The 19,202-nt window shown below is 41.3% G+C and overlaps 1 protein-coding gene across 8 annotated transcripts in view; it reads right to left on the minus strand.

Annotated features, from left to right (window-relative positions):
• LOC122872414 (nck-associated protein 5-like) overlaps nucleotides 1-19,202 on the minus strand; it is a 145,736-nt gene that overhangs the window by 56,936 nt on the left and 69,598 nt on the right. For 7 of the 8 annotated variants that reach the window (XM_044188616.1, XM_044188617.1, XM_044188615.1 and 4 more), the window contains 2 exons: nucleotides 12,360-12,423; nucleotides 1,074-1,207 (listed from right to left, as the gene is read on the minus strand). In XM_044188616.1, coding sequence (XP_044044551.1) covers nucleotides 1,074-1,207; nucleotides 12,360-12,423 — 198 coding nt within the window. Of the gene's footprint in view, nucleotides 1-1,073; nucleotides 1,208-12,359; nucleotides 12,424-14,127; nucleotides 14,275-19,202 lie in introns of those variants that run through there. The other variant, XM_044188623.1, reaches the window with a different exon arrangement.

Raw genomic sequence — 19,202 nt, forward strand, 5'->3', positions numbered from 1 at the left:
TTTGCTGATGGCCAAGGTCAAGAGACCAAGAGAAATATCACTAGTACTCAGACAAAAATGGCAAGTACAAAGAAATTAAGAAATGGCAAGAGCAAGAACGTCATATTGATTCTTAAGGTTGTAAAGGCAAAGTGCTGATTGCAGTTAAATTGCTGCCAAAAATCAATTACTTTTATTTAAAAGAGACTGAAGTTCCAGAAACTTCTGAGAATAAAACACTTCTGTGTGAGTATGCCACATGTCCTGGTCTTGTCCCTGTTTTTGATTTGTCTGTTCCACATTTGACACAAAATGTCAAAGTGTTAGATCTATATTTTTTAAAGCATTTTTGGGGTATTGTTATGCCTTTATTTAATAGCTGGAAATACAGAGATGGGGAATGATATGACGTTGCGGGAAACCCCTAGGCCACCAGGGCACCTCGTTAGTTCTATTTTCTTTTCTTTAAGCAACTTTTATGTAGTTTCTAGCTTGCGATGTCCATTATCGTGACTTAAACCATGGCCTGAAATCTAATTTAACTGTTAACTTAATAGATAAAATACCAAAAATCCAAATAATTAAAAGGAAATTCAGATTTTGGGTGCGTTGAGGGGATTTGGACTCTTTACTTCAGTATTTCTAACGTTCTGGCTACAGCCCTGACTGTTATTATATTATCGGAATATTATTGCTGATGCATTAATATATAAACTGCATTTTCCTGTTATAGTATTTTTTGTATGGAAAATCTTAATGTGTAAAGTAACGAGTAGCTGTTATATATATTTCCCTCTGAAACTCTGTTGTGGAGTAGATTTATAAAGTAACATAACATTAACATAACCTAAACATACTCAAGTACCTTACTTAAGTACAGTACTTGAGTAATTTAACCTACACAGGTTCACAGAGGGCTGCCTATTCCAGCATATACTGGATGAGATGATCCTCGATATCATATTAAAAACAACATATGAATGAGTCAGCTACTTCCATTGAGAGTTATCCGTATGAGGGTGGAGAACAGGATTTAAGTGTCACTGTAGTCCTACAATAATGTCAAATATACTCTCGGCTTTCGGCCCTTTTACCTGGAGAATTGGTGCTGCAGTGAAACCATCTGCGCCCGTCCCAGCTCGGACTCCTCTGTCACTTCCCGGAGACGCTTCTCGCTCTCCAGTCGCAAACGTCGCTCTTCCTCTAGCTCGTGGATCAGCTTTTCTCGCTGTGGACACAAAAATAAGAACAGTTATCTCTCAGTGGAGTGTGGCCTAAAGGCTCAAAAAAGATCATCCCTAAGTCATATGCCATATTTGAGTACAAGTCCCTGAACACCTGACCCTCCTTGGAAAAGGGTAAGTGAAAATTGAATGTTTCAACATCCTGATGATCCAAACATCTGTGATAAAAAGTCCCCAAACATCCTTCTGTTGTCTAATATCCAACACAGGTCCTCCTGGTTAAAAAAAAAATCCAATCCCTGTCATTTTTTCATGCTTTAGGGATAAAAGAAAATAAGAGAATAAGGGCATGATGACATTTAAGATGCCAGATTGGCATAACTTCTGTATTTTGTTGCTACTTTGAAATGTTCATAATGAACCTTCCCTTCCTTCTGTCGCTATGACAGAAAGTTCACACTAAATGTCAAAAAACATCACAGAGCCTGGTCTTGCACACCTCAATCTTTCTCTGCGCTCTTACTATAACATTTCAGTGCTGTGCTACCACATTTAAGTGTGCATATTAACGGCATCAAGGTCTCCGAGCTTTCACACTTTCCATTGTCATCCTATGCTAAGAAAATGCTCACCAACAGTGCTGTAACTATGAATAGCTTGTTTACCACAACACCGGCCATCCCTGTTCTCTTCCTCCACACACAAACTGTGCTCTGTTTGTGTTTGCATGTTTTATTTATTTTTACAGTGTTGTTGCTTCCTAACTTTGCAAAAAAAAAGTTGTTTTTTGTGAGTAAATAACTATAACTAATAATTAACTTTTGATATATTTAGAATTCAGAAGCTGGAGCTCATCAGTGAGAGGCAGGTTGTAGAGCTGAAGAGGTATTACTTTGCAACTCGCAAAATTTAAGCTCAATAACTTGGAACACCATCATGGAGGTAAAGCCTAGTCATACTTGCCTTCGTTCCTTTCCACATGATTTTTCACTTTAAGTCTTATGGATTTTTTCTCTGAAGTTTGGGGTGAGTTAACCCAATCATCCTCTTGAAGAACTTTCAAAGTCTGTGGTGTGTAAGATCTGTACAGATCACATAACCGTTTTTATCTGTCCTTTTTCACCAGAGACAATTCCAAAACGAAGACTCTTTTATTTTTGCTCTTTAATTGGATTCTTCTCTGTCTGACGGCCTCAGCCATCTGCTCCCAAAAGAGAGAACCGTCCTCACTTCAAACCCAACTTCAAAGGCCGTGGCCCTGTGCTGGCACACTCCCCCCTTCAGAGGGGGAAGGTTGGCATTGCGAGTGAGTTTTTCAGTGACAAAGTTGCGGAGGAGCTTTGAGCGATTGCCACCAACAGGGCTGAGGATTTTAGCTGACAGAGCAAACGAGCGAGAATCGTTCTCTTAGTCTCGCAGTCTCTACACAAAGCCTGGCATCTTCTGCCGCTGACAATTTATGACAAAGCAGTTGGCACCATTTTCTAAGCTAAAGGTTTAAGTGATCAACCATCTGTCACTATTTTGTAATGAATATCAGTTGAAAACACAAGATTGTAAAATAACTGGAAATTGGTTTGAGGTTAAACAGACTAACTGGATTGCCATCTGGGGGAAAAAAAAGGCAAAAGGTATTTCTTTTGAAAACTAATGTGCAGTTATTGCTGAATAAGAGATCTGAAATTGAAGTGCACTTCATCTTTTTTGTTTGGCTTAGCAAAGAGAATTTTCCCCTCCCCCCCAAACAAATGTTAAGTCATTATGACTGTAATGCTGTCTGCAGAGAAGTCATTCTCTGGCTGTAAATTCAGGAGAGGATTATCCTGTCAGTCCTTGGTAAAATATTATATATCATCATCTGCCTTGAAAGGTGAGATCAGTAACTGTCACAGAAGATTTATATACAGAATATGTTTGTCCGGACTGTAGAAAAAGTCTGTGATGCCTGTTCAGTAGGCAATTAATTAATATCTTTTTCCTGACTCTAGAGCTCTTTAAGTCTTCTTCTCCATGTTAAGCACCAATCATGGTATGTCATTATTCAGTGTAAGACTACAGAGATGCTGAAGCTTTTTCCCAGACAAGCATTATGGGGACATCTAGTGGTGTGAAAGAATAAGGGATTTTGATTGGAGAATGTGCTCAGGCTGAAATAGGTATAATCTTCAAGATGACATTTGTCTTTTTGCTCGGTGTATCATCAACATGTGCAGCCATGATTTAAAGCTATGCTATAAAATTTAATTGCAAAGTAAAATATCAAAACAACTGGAAAGCATGCCCGTAAATTACCTAACATTTTAGAAAATTGCCATTTTTACTGTGACCATATTGTCTTGAATGCAACCAACCATATTTCATTACAGTATATTGTTACTTGGCAGGAATTCTGTCACAAAAGCAGATTTTAACTGGGTGAATCGGTCGGGGGGAGAGAATATTAAACTCAAGTCACCATTAAAACCAGTTCTGGTCCTCGCTGTGACCATAAATTCATGGCTGCTATGTGGAGCGGCTCTTTACACAACAGGGAGGCTCTCCCTGTCAGAAGTAATGGCCGCTGTAAATCCAGCCGTACAGAAGCATAAAGTAGTACATCCCCCTGCCAAGAGCTGGACCTATACATCGACCAAAACCAATGACTTTCTGGCTCTTCTTCACCCTCTCTCTTTAGGGAAAAATGGGCTAAGAGATGAAGAAAGGCAACATGTAGAGGAGGTCATCTCTACAGCATGTTGCAAGCATATTACAAATATTTACTTACATGGCAAAGTGCAAACAAAACATTTTTTCCTTAAGCCACAAGAATGGAAACATGTTTTTAATGATTCAAACATGGCAAAAAGCCGCTAATTATAAGTGCAACCTCCAGGATCCAGTAGTTTAGCTGAATTTCACCTCAATGAAAAAAAGCACAAAGGCCTTTTCTTTGCGGCACCACATGTATTAATGTGTACAGTATTGTTCAGCATGTTTGGCCTGGATTCTCACAAAAGCACAGTAGCTTTAGTCCTGATTTTTGTTGCCCACATGGCCTAACTAACGCCCCAGGCATAAACCACCAACCACTATGTGTCTGCTGACAGAGTCTTGCCAACAACCTCAATAACAACACAGGATTTATGGTCTAAGTTGTAGTAAAAAGCCCTCTATTGCTTTTGTTCAATATATAATTTCAGCAATTTAACAAGGCCTATAGTCATTAAATCAAACATTACCATATCTTTATGTGGCCAGAAATCCCTAGCCATACATTACGGTTTTTCTCAGTTGAAATGTTTATTGTCTACACCAACTTAATGTATTTTTCTGTGGTGAAGAGTATGCTAATTGAAAGCATATTCTTTAATAAGCCTTAGCTGCAGCTCCAAAGGCAACACGCCTTTAGCAATGCCCTGGGAAGATAATCCCAAAGTCAACACTGAGATGGGATGTGATGAAAACACGCTTGGCAACTTTCTGTGAGAACATTTACTTTAGTTAATCCAACGACTGAGGAGATAATCCTCTCACTTGACTGTCTGTCATGGCCCTGGCTGGATGAGATGCACCACCCTGTTTCTCCTGTGGAGGGCAACATTTTCCTGGAATAAAACCGGCAGTTACACCTCGAACAAAGCCAGCTCTGACAAACAATACAGTGGTTGGAAAAAGCAATAGCAAATGGAATAGGCCAAGTAATCTATAAAAAAGCCCAGGCAGGGTTTTTATACCAGTCTACTGAGCCATATATCTGAAACAAGCCCAGATTGAGTATTTGAGGATTAAATTTGACCTCTGTCAAAGGCGAGGCTGGTTTCATTTCCTGGTTGATAAAAAATGTATCCATCTAGATATGACAAAATGTATGTATTGAAATAAATGAAAAATGAGGGATAAAAGAGACAGCGAACACCTAATTTATGTGTGTGCAGTTTTGTAATACACACTAGGTTGTACTGCAGCCCAGAGTGCTTCCCCCCTATACTTATATATCGAGTCATGTGTCTAAAATTGTATTAGTTGCAGTGGAGCCCAGAATGAAGCTTGCCTCTGTAATTGGACAGCATTAGATGGTAATGGTATTCATCCAAGCTGAATTACTAGAATACTCGAACCCCCCTGATACCCTCCAAGATCCACAGAGGACTCTAAATTAATTAGAGACCTCTGCCTCTCCTTGATGTGACTGCAATGCTGTCTCCCGTAAAAGAAAAGCTGCAGTGTAATGCTATCAGGTTAAGTGCATGTGCGCAGTGTGCATAGCCATCACTGTGGCTCTGATTCTGTAGGTTGTCCATCTGCAATCTGTATATATATGTGTGTGTGTGTGTGTGTGTGTGTGTGTTCATGCAGGGTTTGGAGTATAGTTCAGGGGGGCTCAATAATCTCTTCATTACACAGAAACCCCCTCAGATGCAGCTCTTTGCCTAATCAAAGGGCTGGGAGCGGATCTCTGGCCTGCTGCTAAAGCAAACATCAGGGACACAATACACCATGCAGGTTCTTCATTCATAAATAAAACATGGCACTGTTTGTGTGTGCTCATCAGCAAGCCTGAACTCAAATGAAAGTGTAACATGAGGAGGATTTGGCACACATAATGTATATGAAATGCCAGGTCAGATACATTACGCTAAAGACAAACCAAGTGTGCATTTATGTTGAAAAGATAAAAAAAAGCATTTAAATTAAATGCCATTCAACGTGTTTCCAGGATATAATATTAATTATGCTCTACATTGTTGGGCACCTGACAAAGAGCTCTGCACTTAATGAAAAAGAAGGGAAAATGTAGGTGTTTCTTTATGAGGAGAAATTCACTGGAACATATGTTTTCTGAGATGACTTGTTATAGAAATAAGGTTGAGTTTAAACAGTGTTATATTCACTAAAATCTGTGTCCTGTGTTCCCCTGGGCTCCATCAATTCAATTATCATGGAGAGCCACTACATTAGAGTGTATCACTTCTCTCTTAGACAGCCGCAGGCACTATAGCAAATAATACACACACCCCAGGAATATGCTAAATCATATGAGTGGCCCATTTATCATTGCCAAGGGAGCACCCCCACCACACCCACGCACTCCGAGTCATTCAGTCACACATACACAAATACACTCTGGAGAGTGGGTGAAAGGGATGGTGTGGAGATGCGATTTGGGCCTGGCTGTCAGTGCTCGTCACCCAGTGAATGTGCTGAGCGCTGGGGAGACCCCATCTCGGCCCTCGCCCCTGTCCGTGGCTGATAAGGCCAATCTGCACAGACAGCACCTGAGTCCCCCAATCCCTTGGTCCCCAAACCTCCACGCTGTCACACATCCTCCAAACAGCTGTCAGAAACACTCTGTGAAGGTCCCTCAGCGGTGGATCTCCATGAGGACTGTAGTCTTTTAAAGCTGGGAGCCCCTCAAAACCCTTCTTTATCTACTGAAAGCACACTACAAAAGATGTCCGTCCTGAAGGTGCTTTTTATGGTAGTTTAAACATTAATAAATCATTGTCAAATAAACCATGATACCTTGATCTAATTACTACAAACTGATTAAACCATGGTTATGCCAAGTGGAAGCCCTAACTCATAAAGTACACCAGCGGAACTGGGCTCAAAATTAACACTGCCAATCAGTTGCTGTCCCTGTGTGGCTTCTTTGCTTGTCCAACTTGGAAAGCTTTGGCTCACTTTGAACAGTAAGAACATCAGTAGTATTTGAGTTATGTGTTGTACAGCAATCCAGAAGATGTCTTGTAACAGTTTGACCCAGTTGAGCAAAAGATGCAGTGTAGAGGATGCCAGTCTTCATTTCAGGGGTTCAGTTGTTTACTTTAAACAATGTTAACTAATATGGCAACTATAATTTTCGATAATATCTAAACAATACACATTCAAAACTTTAAATACAAACCTTTCAAAGTCATTAAAATTATATATATTATATTGACAGCTGAAGCAATCTGCCAATAGAGTTTAACTTTTTTCAAATGTGAATCATGTTATTGATTATTTTCCTCCGTCAATATTCAACAATTCTGGAAAAACCTCCGATTAAAACAATATCTTTTTATATCCAGTGCCAACTTTTCTACAATTTCTGCTTATGGAAACAACTGTATGATTAAGGTTAGCGAAAGCTAATGGTTATGGCAAATAAACTATGGTTTAGGTATGGTTAGGGTTAGACAACTAAATCACTTGGTTAAGGTTAGAGAAAGATTATGGTTGTGGCAAATATGGTTAAGGTTAGGGATAAGGCTGGGCGACTAAAACTAAGGTTAGGGTAAGATTGTGGGTACAGTTTATAAAAAGGCGAACTTTCATTGCAGGTCTGGGGTCGCAAACTCCGATCTCGCTTCACGCTACAAGGTCGTCCACCACCCAAATCTCCAACCACTTACTTTTAGCCTTGCTACGTGAAGGGCACACTACTTGCTGCATTGGCACTGAACGTTGGCATTAGACTCAAATCTTATAGTGTGGAATAGTCCAATATGGACATAATCCAGCTGGATACTGGGCTGCTTCCTCAGTCAATTGTATCTTTATTGAGATGAAGTGAAATCACATCAACCTACAAGCAGGGATGTTTAATAAAAGGAAAAAGACTGAATGACTCCAATACCAAATTACTTGTAAAGAAGGGCATTCAGTCGTCTCAGGTAGCCAATTTCAAAGTAAATTTTACTTGATGTGTACAAACTGTGTCACATACAATCTTGCAGACTGTAGCACATGAGAAATCTGTTTTCATGGACAGAAATAGCTGATTCCTATCTTGGCTCCAGGGCCTATTTTACCACCCGTTCCCATTTTATATTCACAGCGGCTCCATTCTTATCTTAACTTCATTTCCTACATGAACTACTCTGGAAAAATCTGATTTTCAAAATAAGTGAATTACAGAATTAAACCAAGTTCAAGCAAACACATTTCCCTTTATCATTCATATGTACCGTATGCTACCCTCAGCCATGAACAAATCAAACACTGTAATCAGCCCAAATATCCTGGGAAATAACCGTGTGTGAATCTATTGTAAGAGTGAGACTCGTATCTGTTTCAGCTCAGATATCAGAGAGCACAAAGCCCAAAGAAATATAAAGCCAGTTTCTCTCAAAGCGAGATAGTTTATTTTCACATGTTGTTTAGACAGCCGTTTCCAGTGGTCATAATCTTACCCAATATTTTTAAATGCCATTTTAATGGAGCCCAGCCCCCTCAGCAGTGCAGGCAGTGCTGCCTTTACGAGCATACATGTGCACTTCTGTTTTCTCCCTGACAGGAAACCCAGCATCCTGCCCCTGACGGACTTAGATTGCATTTCACAGTGGCATCAAAAGAGAGTGGGAGACAGAGAGCAGCCCTGCCCTGTACCACGCCTCTGGGTTGGGGTGTGAAGAATTCCAGAGAAAACCTACAGCAGCGATGAGGCTGTGAATGAGCGGTTTGACTCGAGACAGACAGGGAAGGCTTGTTGGAAAGAAACCCTCACTGAATAAACCATGACCTGTGCTCTATCAAACACCGGGAAATCCACTGTTTTTCTTGTAAGAGTCTTAAAGATCGCGCTCTGCGGAGCAAGCCAAAAGCATCACGTCCAAGCCCTAATGTAAAGTTTAAGAAACAAACAGTGGTCTAGGACAGACAGATCTGATGGTTGTTAGACCATACCACTGCATCTTGTGTGGCCATATTTGCGGCGAAATACTGTGCAGATGCTGGGATTCATACCTTGAGCCTAAACACAGATTGCCCAGCAAATTGTTCAAATGGTTTCATGCGATTCTCCCAAAAGATCCATAACAAAAGAGTGTTGTACTTCTGCACTGCCAGTAGCCATCGTGTTTCACAACAGGAGACCCAATTAAAACACACGCTCCTCAGTAAACTGTGTTGTTAATACGCTTTCATTTACACTCACGGCTGTGTAACTGAAGCTTACAATTGTAGCAGTGTGTACTAGTGCCTTGCACAATCATAAAGATGCCTTTCACATTCTTTGCCTACACAAAGCACTAGTAATGGTACTGCATATCACGTCCCGTGGAGCTGCTCAGCAGAAGCAACCAACAGAGGACTGCAATGGGTGGCACTGCCGCTTTCTGTTTCTCTGATCGCGTTACACAGAAGACACTAATGGATGTAGAGAGGGAAGGCCAAGGCAGGGAATAGAGGCTGTTAAAGAGAGGCATCAGATACAGAGGAGGGGTAGAGCCACTTCAAAAGTCTGTGGCTGTTTTAATCTGTCTCTCTAGGTTAGTCCCTTGGCAGGCGAAGATGGGGGTTGGGGAAGCGAGTGGGCATAGTAGTGGGCGTCAGGGTGTGGGGGTCTGCGTGGCACAGGCTGTGGCTGGTGAGCAGTTCCCACTGCACATGGCCAGCACTTTGACAATTATCTCCTTGATGCAGCAGTCTCTTTTTCATTTCTATTGAAGAATCGTGCCCGAGCTCCGAAGCCTCCCAGGAATGCCGGAGAGAGAGTGCAAGGGGACTCCAATGGGGATAATCCCAATTTCAAATGGAGCTTAGTGATATCCCCCTTCTCCCTTTCTTCCTCCAACCCCCCTCACCCTCCTCCTGTCTGGCACAGATAACTCATCCTTCTCTCTCAGCCCTGTGCATGCGCAGACACACGCCTCTAAAGTAATAATTAGCATGTCATCCGCTCGTCTGAGTCTCAGAGCAGGTCCTTCAGTAGAGTCTCAGCGTTCAGACTTATATATTTTTCTTGGGCGACGTTGAGGTCAGAGGATACAAGGTTAGTGTTACAGGAGGAGGTGCTGACACACAGAGGTGTAGCCTTGAAGTGTGGACACATAAACTGAATTACGTTATGTACACATACTGTAGGTACCAAAGAGAAGAAGAAATACCCCAGCGGTACCACAAATCGAGAGCAAAGTGGAACTGGATCCTATGTTTGTTATTAGGATGCTTTCATAAGTAACCTGTCTGGTGCTGTTCAAACTATAATTTTGCCCATTAGGTTCAGCTTTTCTAGGCAAAAGCTATCAGTGGAACTCCAGGTGCAGACCAAACAACTGCAACAACTTTTCCAAGACTTTTTGATGAATTCAGAAGCTAAACTACTATCAAACTGCCATCCATCCACCTTCTAATTGTGGGAAGAATCAAGGAAGTGATCTCCTACAGTACATAATCATAATGTCAAATAGATGTTTTGGGCTTGTGTTCTACTTTATGTGTTTTGGCAGTTCTTCCTTAAAAAAGTGAGTTGCCCGTACTATCCTATTTCTAGCTGTCTGTCATTATTTATGACATATGGGGTCTAGCTGCAGGCTGCACCTATTCTTTGTGACCAACAGACAAGACAAATAAATCCATAATAAATAAATAAACATATCTCAACACAGTAAAGGGTGTCATGACTTGCTGTCAGTTTTTAATTTCTCTCTGTGGGGCCATGTGGTGCTGAAAATACATCAAAACTGTCCAATGGATAGCTTATCTGTCACTCCATTAAACTTTTTGTTTACACCTCTTAGTTCATTTATGATAAGTCAGTGTGTGAACACGAAATGGACTACAACTACAAGGCTACAATGTATCATTTTGGATCAAGTGAACCAAACTACAGGTGTGAAAGTGACCTTTTTAGCGTGAGCAGTTTAGCCATGATTATTCCTATAACATTACAGCATTACTGGCATTATTAGATACAACTCTAGCTGTCCTCATGACTCATGGTCATGCTTTGATATGTAGGGTTCATAGGAGGATACACGCATCCCATTTATCTACAGTATATCGACCCACTGTGGAAATCAATGCTTGTATCACATGCACATGCATAACTGTGATGGCAGTATTGGAAGAGTCACAAAAAGGTTAGGGAGGCTGGGAAGTGGGTGAAAGTGGGGGAAAAGGAGTTAGATGTGACTTATGTCACTTGTGTTTATGTTGCTGTTCAAGAAAGGTTGAGGCAAACAATTCCTGGAAGTGATGGTCATCTCTGCCGGCACTTATCTATGTTCACTGTTTCAATGTTTACATTTATGAACTGATGCAAAACTAATGCACATTAAACTAATTTTCCACAAGAAGAACCATTCACGTGGTAGATTCCTTTCTCCATCAACCCATAACATACGGTTTAACATGTCTAAATTGCAGCAAGAATCGGCTGTGCTGATGTGCCCTTGATCAATACACTGAACCCCTGCCCAGTTCCAGGGGCGCTGCTCTGTATTTGACCTCCTCGACTGTGCGGAGAGGCGAGAAGAAAAAACAAGCATTCCTCTTTCAGGGATCAATAGAGAATCACATAATACAGTGTGAAAATCTCACAGTGTATCAGCCCTTGTGTGCTGTTGCTTTAGGCCTGCTGCCACAAAGAGAATCAGAGGCGTCACTGGGGTGCAGTCAAACAGCTGGGCCTGTGGTTAGAGCCTCTGCTCGGAGGCTGCAATCAGCTGAGCTCCACTTCATCACGTGGTTCAACTTTTCACTGTCTGACCTCCCATAGACACACGTACCGTATGCACACGTTCACACAGACAAATATGCAAACTGAAAAAAAGATATGCACACACATATATATATATATATATATATATATATATATATACAAATCTCCACCTGCTGAACTCTTTCCCTTGGTTACACAAGTTCTCTTAAAAACGAAGTGAAAGCACAATATCAACAATTTCCAGTAAAGCTTAACACAATGCAGCATTGACAGATTAAGCCCCAGCTGCAGCTTTATAATGTGACACAACCTGACCATGCATCTGAATACATGTTGTTGGCTGAAATATATCCAACTTCCTGCTAAAACAGGACATCAAATCTCAATAATTTCTCCATAGCACAGATTATCGAAAACAAGACAAATACCGAATGATAGCATTGAATGCTTGGATTCTTTGTCTTTTTTACTTTTACCAATTTTAAGTATTAATTTTGATGATTTTAGACTGTATTAGATTTTGGCAAAATGTCTTGTATAGTTAGCATTGTTTAGTGTTGTACTGAATGGCTGAAAAATACCTGCTCATATATGCATTTTTCCAGAATTGTCTTCTTTAAGATCAACTGATGAAGTGTTGAGGCACTAAAGATTGACTTTGGCCAATGTGATGGCTTGGTAAAGCCTGACCATGTGTTTGGGTGTGTGCATGTGTGTGAAGTGAGCATACTGTGGCTTTTTTGGCTTTGCGCAGATTACAGGGGACGAGCAGCTCCTCTGTACTTTACCATTGTTCCTTCGCTCTTGCTCCGTGCGACTTCCCTCTGCAGGCGAGCCACGGCCAGCTTTTCCCTAAACAGAGGGGAGGAAGGATGAGAGAAAATAAGAGTGAGTCAATGTGTGATCGTAGTTTAGTGAGTGGCACAGGCAGTCAAGTCAGACTCCCGAGACTGGCACCAATATTGCGTTTCAGTGGCACTCATAAAGATTGAATTTTTTTGTTTTTGCACCAAATCAGAAAGTAACCATTTTTTTTCCCAAAAATGTCATTCTTGTCAAGGAGAAAAGGACTTTGTATCAACTTTCAAACTAATCATGTGATACTCAAATGCTCTTTAGTTAGCTAATCAATCATCTGGTATTTTATTAAAGGTCAATATCAACTCAATATATAAGAAGCCAACACTCTTTCTCTTTTCCATCTTTGTCTGTTTTCTGCCTAACAGGAGAAACCTCACAGACCTGCCAGCAAATCAGCAGATAACACACACACACACACACACACACACACACACACACACACACATACACACACAGTGAGGAGACGGGGTCATCCACTAACCACACAAACAGAGAACTTGCAGTTCTGTACAGACAAAAATAGCTCAGAGGGAACAAAAAGCAGGGCATCCTTACATGCAGCCACACACTCATAACAGACTCTCTCTCCCACTCTCACTCTCCCTTACAGACACACACATACACACTTGAAGCAGGCTAAACAAAGAAATTGAGTGTGCGCGTCCAATCCGTTTCCCACGTGAGGGCATTCCAGACTTTAATGGGAAAAATCTTGGCACACTAGCATTGATAATAAAGAGCTCTGTTTTATGGCCTCTCCTGAGGTATCACAACAACTGAAGCACAACCTGAAACGCTGCTCCAGGACAACCACAGCATGCACCTGACAGTCAGAGATGAGACACATACGCTGTTTGCCGAAAGTGTCTGAAAGCACAACAAATGTCTTGAAGAGGAAAACGCCTCCTCCGGCAGTGTAACATGTGTTTGAATCTTTATACTCTGCTGGTCCAAGACCAAAAATCATTCATTCTAATGTCAAATATTGCATTAGCATTCATGAAGATGTAAATACGGTGCAGTAAATGTTGTATTACACAAGTCAACACAATGTATTGACACAACATGAGTTGTCTGATGTCCTCCAATTCCCCTCCAAAATCACCCTAACATACATAGCCAGGTATGCTAATCAAGTTACTAATTAAATGGGAAATATTTAAGATTGTGTAAAATAAGATGAGACATACTTTGTTGTCCCAAAGGAAATTTGTCTTGGATTCAGGTGTTGCTCACATACTGCTTCCAAAAAAAAAAAAGAAAGAATACGAGGTACAAATATTACAAAAAAGTACAAAAATCAATCATAAAATGCAGTAAAAACAATACCATATTGAGCAGAATAAAAGCATTAAAACACAGCTATTTCAAGAAAATAGGAAACAGTATGCTCCAGAATAAAACCAGGACATCTATTGTGTATGAGAGGAAAGCTGAGGTGTAAGTTTGAAGTTTTCATCAAAGTTGACTTTCTGAGTTCACAAGAATACACCACACACACTCAAAGCCACCTAATATGGGACCATGGGACCTAATAAAGGAGTGTGTACAGCAGACAGCCATAAGTAATCACAATCACCTGCACATTGCAGTGGAGCAGACACCCAAAACACTTGCCAACCTCCCCCAAAATAACTCATGACTAACGTCTTCTTGTCGCCTTTGACAAGACATCATTGTTTCTGAGCGGCTTACCTGTCGGGAAAAAACCCCTGGTGATTAAGAGACAGCTGGGGATGTATGGTTGGTGGATGAATTGACCGTCTGGACTGAAAAGAGTGTGCTGAGCTACAAGCTAACGCTGCTGCTGGTGGAAGCCATTCCCACTGCTGCGTTTCCTCTAATGGGGCAAGACTGAATTAGGCGAAGCCGAGCCTGGCACGCTGATTGTGAAACACACGGTGCGGTGGTGACAAATGCAGGAGGAAGTCAAGCAGTGCAGAGGCTGTGAGACAAGGAGGTGTGTTTGGGTGTGTATTGGTGTGGGTGTTTTAGTGCATTAGTGTGTTTGGGCTCATTTGAGAAGTTTGTATCATTCATAAATTTGGGTATGGGAGTAGGGACATGCATTCATTAAAGTGAAGGTGTTGTTTATGTGTGTGTGACCAGTCATAAATACGTGTGAGAGAGTGTGTGTGTGTGTGTGTGTGTGTGTGTGTGTGTGTGTGTGTGTGTGTGTGTGTGTGTGTGTGTGTGTGTGTGTGTGTGTGTGTGTGAAAGTGTGTGACTGCATGCTCCACACCTGAGACTGACTAATACACTCATGTCCCAGTTACACAATATGTCTCTTTCTATTACAACATACTGTATGCTTAAAAGCATTACACTACCTTGAGAAAAAAACGTGAAAAACGTGAAGAAAAAAAATGTCTCTGGAACTTCTCACTGCAGATATTGTTTTGTTAAACACGACTGGCCTGGCATTCCTCCAGTCTGTGTTATGGCTGTACGTCAGCCCTGTAAGGGGTTAAGTTTCAGGCCACTTATGTACAGGCATGTTCCAGGAGCAACGGAGCATGAACCAACTGCGCCCGGAGAAAAATCATCGCCAAATATAGAGCAATTTGACATTCTGTGTTGAACATAATTATAGTAACTGGCACAAGCAGTAGTCAAAACAGTATTCTAGTGCAAAATGCTCACGGCGACATTTGGCGTGGAATTATATGATGTTTGAACAACATTCAAGCGCACATGAAAGTAATCTGTAATCCGCTATATCTGTATTTGATGTTTAGAGTGACATATTCTGCTCTGAGTGTGTCATTTGCATTTCAATCCCAGTCGAATCGAGATGTTTTGCCAGTCACTCACTTCGTAAACTTTAACCAGCTGTGTAAACTGGCCTATCAAAATAGTCAGATTGAACAAGAGTTTGAAGGCTGAGCCAGAACCCAAAGGCTGTTGTGTCAAGAAAGTTTATCTCAAGCCATCTTTTGCAGAAGGCTGTTGTTGGATATGCAAAGAAAGAGCCACGTTATAATAATGGTGTTTGGAAAAAAGTGAAAACATCATAATTTATGTGTCTAGATGTATTTATTTTCCGCTAAAACATACATGTTCTTATGTGCACAGGAACACAGTTTCCCGTCGTTGAATGCCTCATCTTAAAGGATAATTCCAGTTTGTTATGACTCTGGTCTTATTTTTGTAGTAATGGCCATTGTTTCTAACGGAAACACTGCACTCACCAAAATAATTAGTGAAATCTAGGAACACAGCATCACTATAAAAAGTCTGACTGGGCGAGGAAAATGAGCGGTCAGACGATCTGCCAACAGTTTTTAACACATTATATAAACTTTATTTGGAGTTAAAATCAGAAGTAAGCACACCCTTAATGTCTGTAATAATTCTCATTGCAAAAGGAAAACCTTGTGCACACAACTATGGCATGTACGGTAGGTCTAAGTTGAACTAGAAAGTTGTCTGTAATGGATGTTTTTAACAGACAGTTTAGGTAACAATTTCAACATTTTCTCTTCCAAATAAATTTGGCTAACCTGGAGTTTATTTACAACCTGTCTGGTCATTTGACTGCTTGTGTTTCTTGCCATGTCGGACTTCTTTTTTGCGATCATGCCACATATTTAGATCTCAGCAATTTACTTGTTAAGTAGAATGTTAATATGACTAATAGAAATGATGGCCAGAACTACAAAGATAAGACCCTGGTTGTAATAAACCTGAATTATACTTTAAAAGGATGCTGCTGACTTACATGACAAAGAGGAAGAAACGTTTCCACAGTGGCAGGCCGTTCTGGGAAATTACTAGCAATGTACTTGCTCTATACGCTGTGCACACTGTATATATTTCACACTTGACTGTGACTAAATGGGAATTATTCCAGGCTACAGTTCACGCCTTCATCCTATACATCCGAGCATGTGATGAAAGCACAAGGTGACAGTTGACCATGTATACATTCCTCCTCCTCCTCTGCTGTTTTTCGTCCTCTTTGAGCCCCAATATAAAGCTTGGCTGAGTAAATTCCAGCAGCCAATCATGAGCAGTGTCGACGTGGACCTCCAGCAGTTCCCAGTGACCTGGAATCACCTGATGAGAGGCCTTACCTGCCGGGGGAATCCTGCCGCGTTTCAATGGAGCAGGCCAAACCAGCTGACAACCCCAATCTCAAACTGACACACACACACACACACACACTTTCAAGTTTACTCTAGTGTTACTGTGTCTATGCATCAAAAGTTAATGTGGCAAGAGGCAGATGGCCGGAGACCTTGGTTATAAAGACATCTGCAGGAAACATATGCGTTGCTGTTGTCATGTGAAAAACTCTGGACCCCTGCTTGCAAACACATACAAGTTTTTTTTTTCTCAGTTGACACCAACTGCTGTCCACACACACACACTTTGTACACCTCAAAGACCATTTACCTTCTTTTCACTTGCAATTCCAGCAGCACCAAAAAGCTCTACATCCCTACCTCTGAGATGAGACAGAGTGGTCATAACACCAGCCTTGTTGCATTCACAGCCGATCCACCCTGTTTCCTCCACACATTCTCCCCACTCAGACACTGTGTAAACCCTGCTCGCGCTTTTTCCAGCTCACGTTGAGACAACGCGCCGACTGTTTGCTTCAGAGCATCATGGCGGCGGCAGGCGGCATGCAAAGACACGATCCGTCAGGGCTGAGGGAGGATCAATCACAGCAAGAGCATTTGCCAACCTGAGCTGACATGTTGGACCCATGTGCTTTGAACTGCATTGTGGGAGGCAGACGTTTAGCCGTGTTTTCATCACTGTTATCACGGCTCCTCCATACAGGTGGTGTAATCCGTTGTACATTGTTTGCTGTTAAGCACATAATGAAAGAGAAAAAAAGTGCTGTGTCTTGCATTTTGGTTTCCTATTTCCCTCGCAGTACTGAACACCATCTTATTATCAAGAGTGGTTAATGTCTCCTCTGTTTAGAAAGATGTTAACAGATTAAATACCACATAATGCTTCAGCTTTTTCCCTGCAGCAGTTACTGATACTGACATAAATGCATGCATCAGGATGTATAAAAGATGCATAAATATAAACCATCTTTTCAATATTGTCATTGAGGCTTAACAACATCTAAACATTTCAATCATTCTGAACCACAAATGTACACAGAGTGGCCGGCAGGGATGCATAAATGTTTGGATGAGAGCAGAGCTGCCATGCATTTATGTATTAGCGTCTGCACTCCTGCTGGGTTAAGAGCCCTGATACGCACGCAATCCCCGTGGTACACAGGGCATCCTGTTCAGAGGGACTCTGGCTACATTTTGGCTCCAACTCTGGACCGGTCATTCCCATCCTTAATCCTCCTACAGCTGTGTTACGTAACCTTCTGCACCGATCCAAAATTTCACCCCAGCCCCCAGCACGGGACAATGAGTTCACCGAGGCGTTTGATAAGTTATAACATCCAACCCTGAGTGACAGGAAAACAGAGTTACAACTGCCAGGAGGTTGAAGCTGAGATGGGATGGAAAATAGCTTTAAAAATGTCGAAGTTTGTATTTTTAGATTAAAAATAAGAGCATTTTGCACAACTCCTTAATTTTATTCTTTGGTAAGAATCTGGAAGTTTGTGTCCCACCTCACCATCGTGTATTAATCCCTGTATTAATAACACATGGAACATCATCAAGTCGTGTTTCCATAAGACTTTAATGAGTTTTTGCAGTTGAACACCAAATACCAAGATGGCATCAAAATCAACTTCAGTGTAAACACTTTCATCTGTTTCAAGCGTCTGAGGGGTGGGGTTCGCACATCTGTGACCGTTCAATTGGTCCCAATGCATTAGGCAGGTCCAATCAATCACCAAGAAGCGCCATTGTGGATGCCGAACAGCGGCCTGACCTGAGCCTGTTCCCACTGCCTCACCCACAGCTGGTTCCTGACATCCTGTCTCCTGCCACGGACCCCGTCTGCACCAGAGGGCAGCGGAAAAAACAGGAGCCACATGTCAGCACCCCACACACCCAACAACCCAGCCAGCCAGCCAGGCACAATGAGCCTTACCTCACCACGGCAGACCATCAATTATTGACGAGGTGAAATGTGATGAGGTTCTACTGTGAGCACACAAAGAACACACGCCTTTTCATGCTGCCATGTGGCATTGAAATGTCTTTACTTTTTGAAAAGTGGCATTTCTAAACAACATATTTTGTTCTGTATGCTTTGAAGAACAATCACCACACACGTGATTATATGATTTACATGCACATCATTACTGTGAAAATTACAAACTAAGGATGTTTATGACAAATATGTTCCTTTGACACTACAGTTCTAAATAAAAAAGCTGTTTTCCTACATGGATATGGACACTATAAAACATTTAAAACACACCAACAATGTGGGTCATCTAAACACCCTACCCATAACTTCCCCATCACTCATAATTACTTTTAATGTATGGAGTTGTGTATTGTGCTTTGTTTGGACACGTGCACAACACTGAATAATGCAGTCAAACGAGCTGAGATGATCATGATTAGCAAGATTTGATCCAAAGTCAACAACATGTTAAATGCTTCGAGTTGTTTATGCTGTCCCTCTGTGATTACATCTAGCCCTCAGTGCTTTAAGAGAGTCTCGGCTCTGGATATCTTAATTACACTGCTGCAACTTTTTTTTCTTTGACAGGAGGGACTGACATTATCTTAGAGGGCATGATTGATGGAAGTGTGAAAATGATTTGTCTTTGCTAATGTATACAACTTGTGTCCCTTATACAAGGGACTTATCTGCAAAATCAG

This window comes from Siniperca chuatsi, linkage group LG24 (genome assembly GCF_020085105.1).
Source record: "Siniperca chuatsi isolate FFG_IHB_CAS linkage group LG24, ASM2008510v1, whole genome shotgun sequence".
Taxonomy (NCBI): Eukaryota; Metazoa; Chordata; class Actinopteri; order Centrarchiformes; family Sinipercidae; genus Siniperca; species Siniperca chuatsi.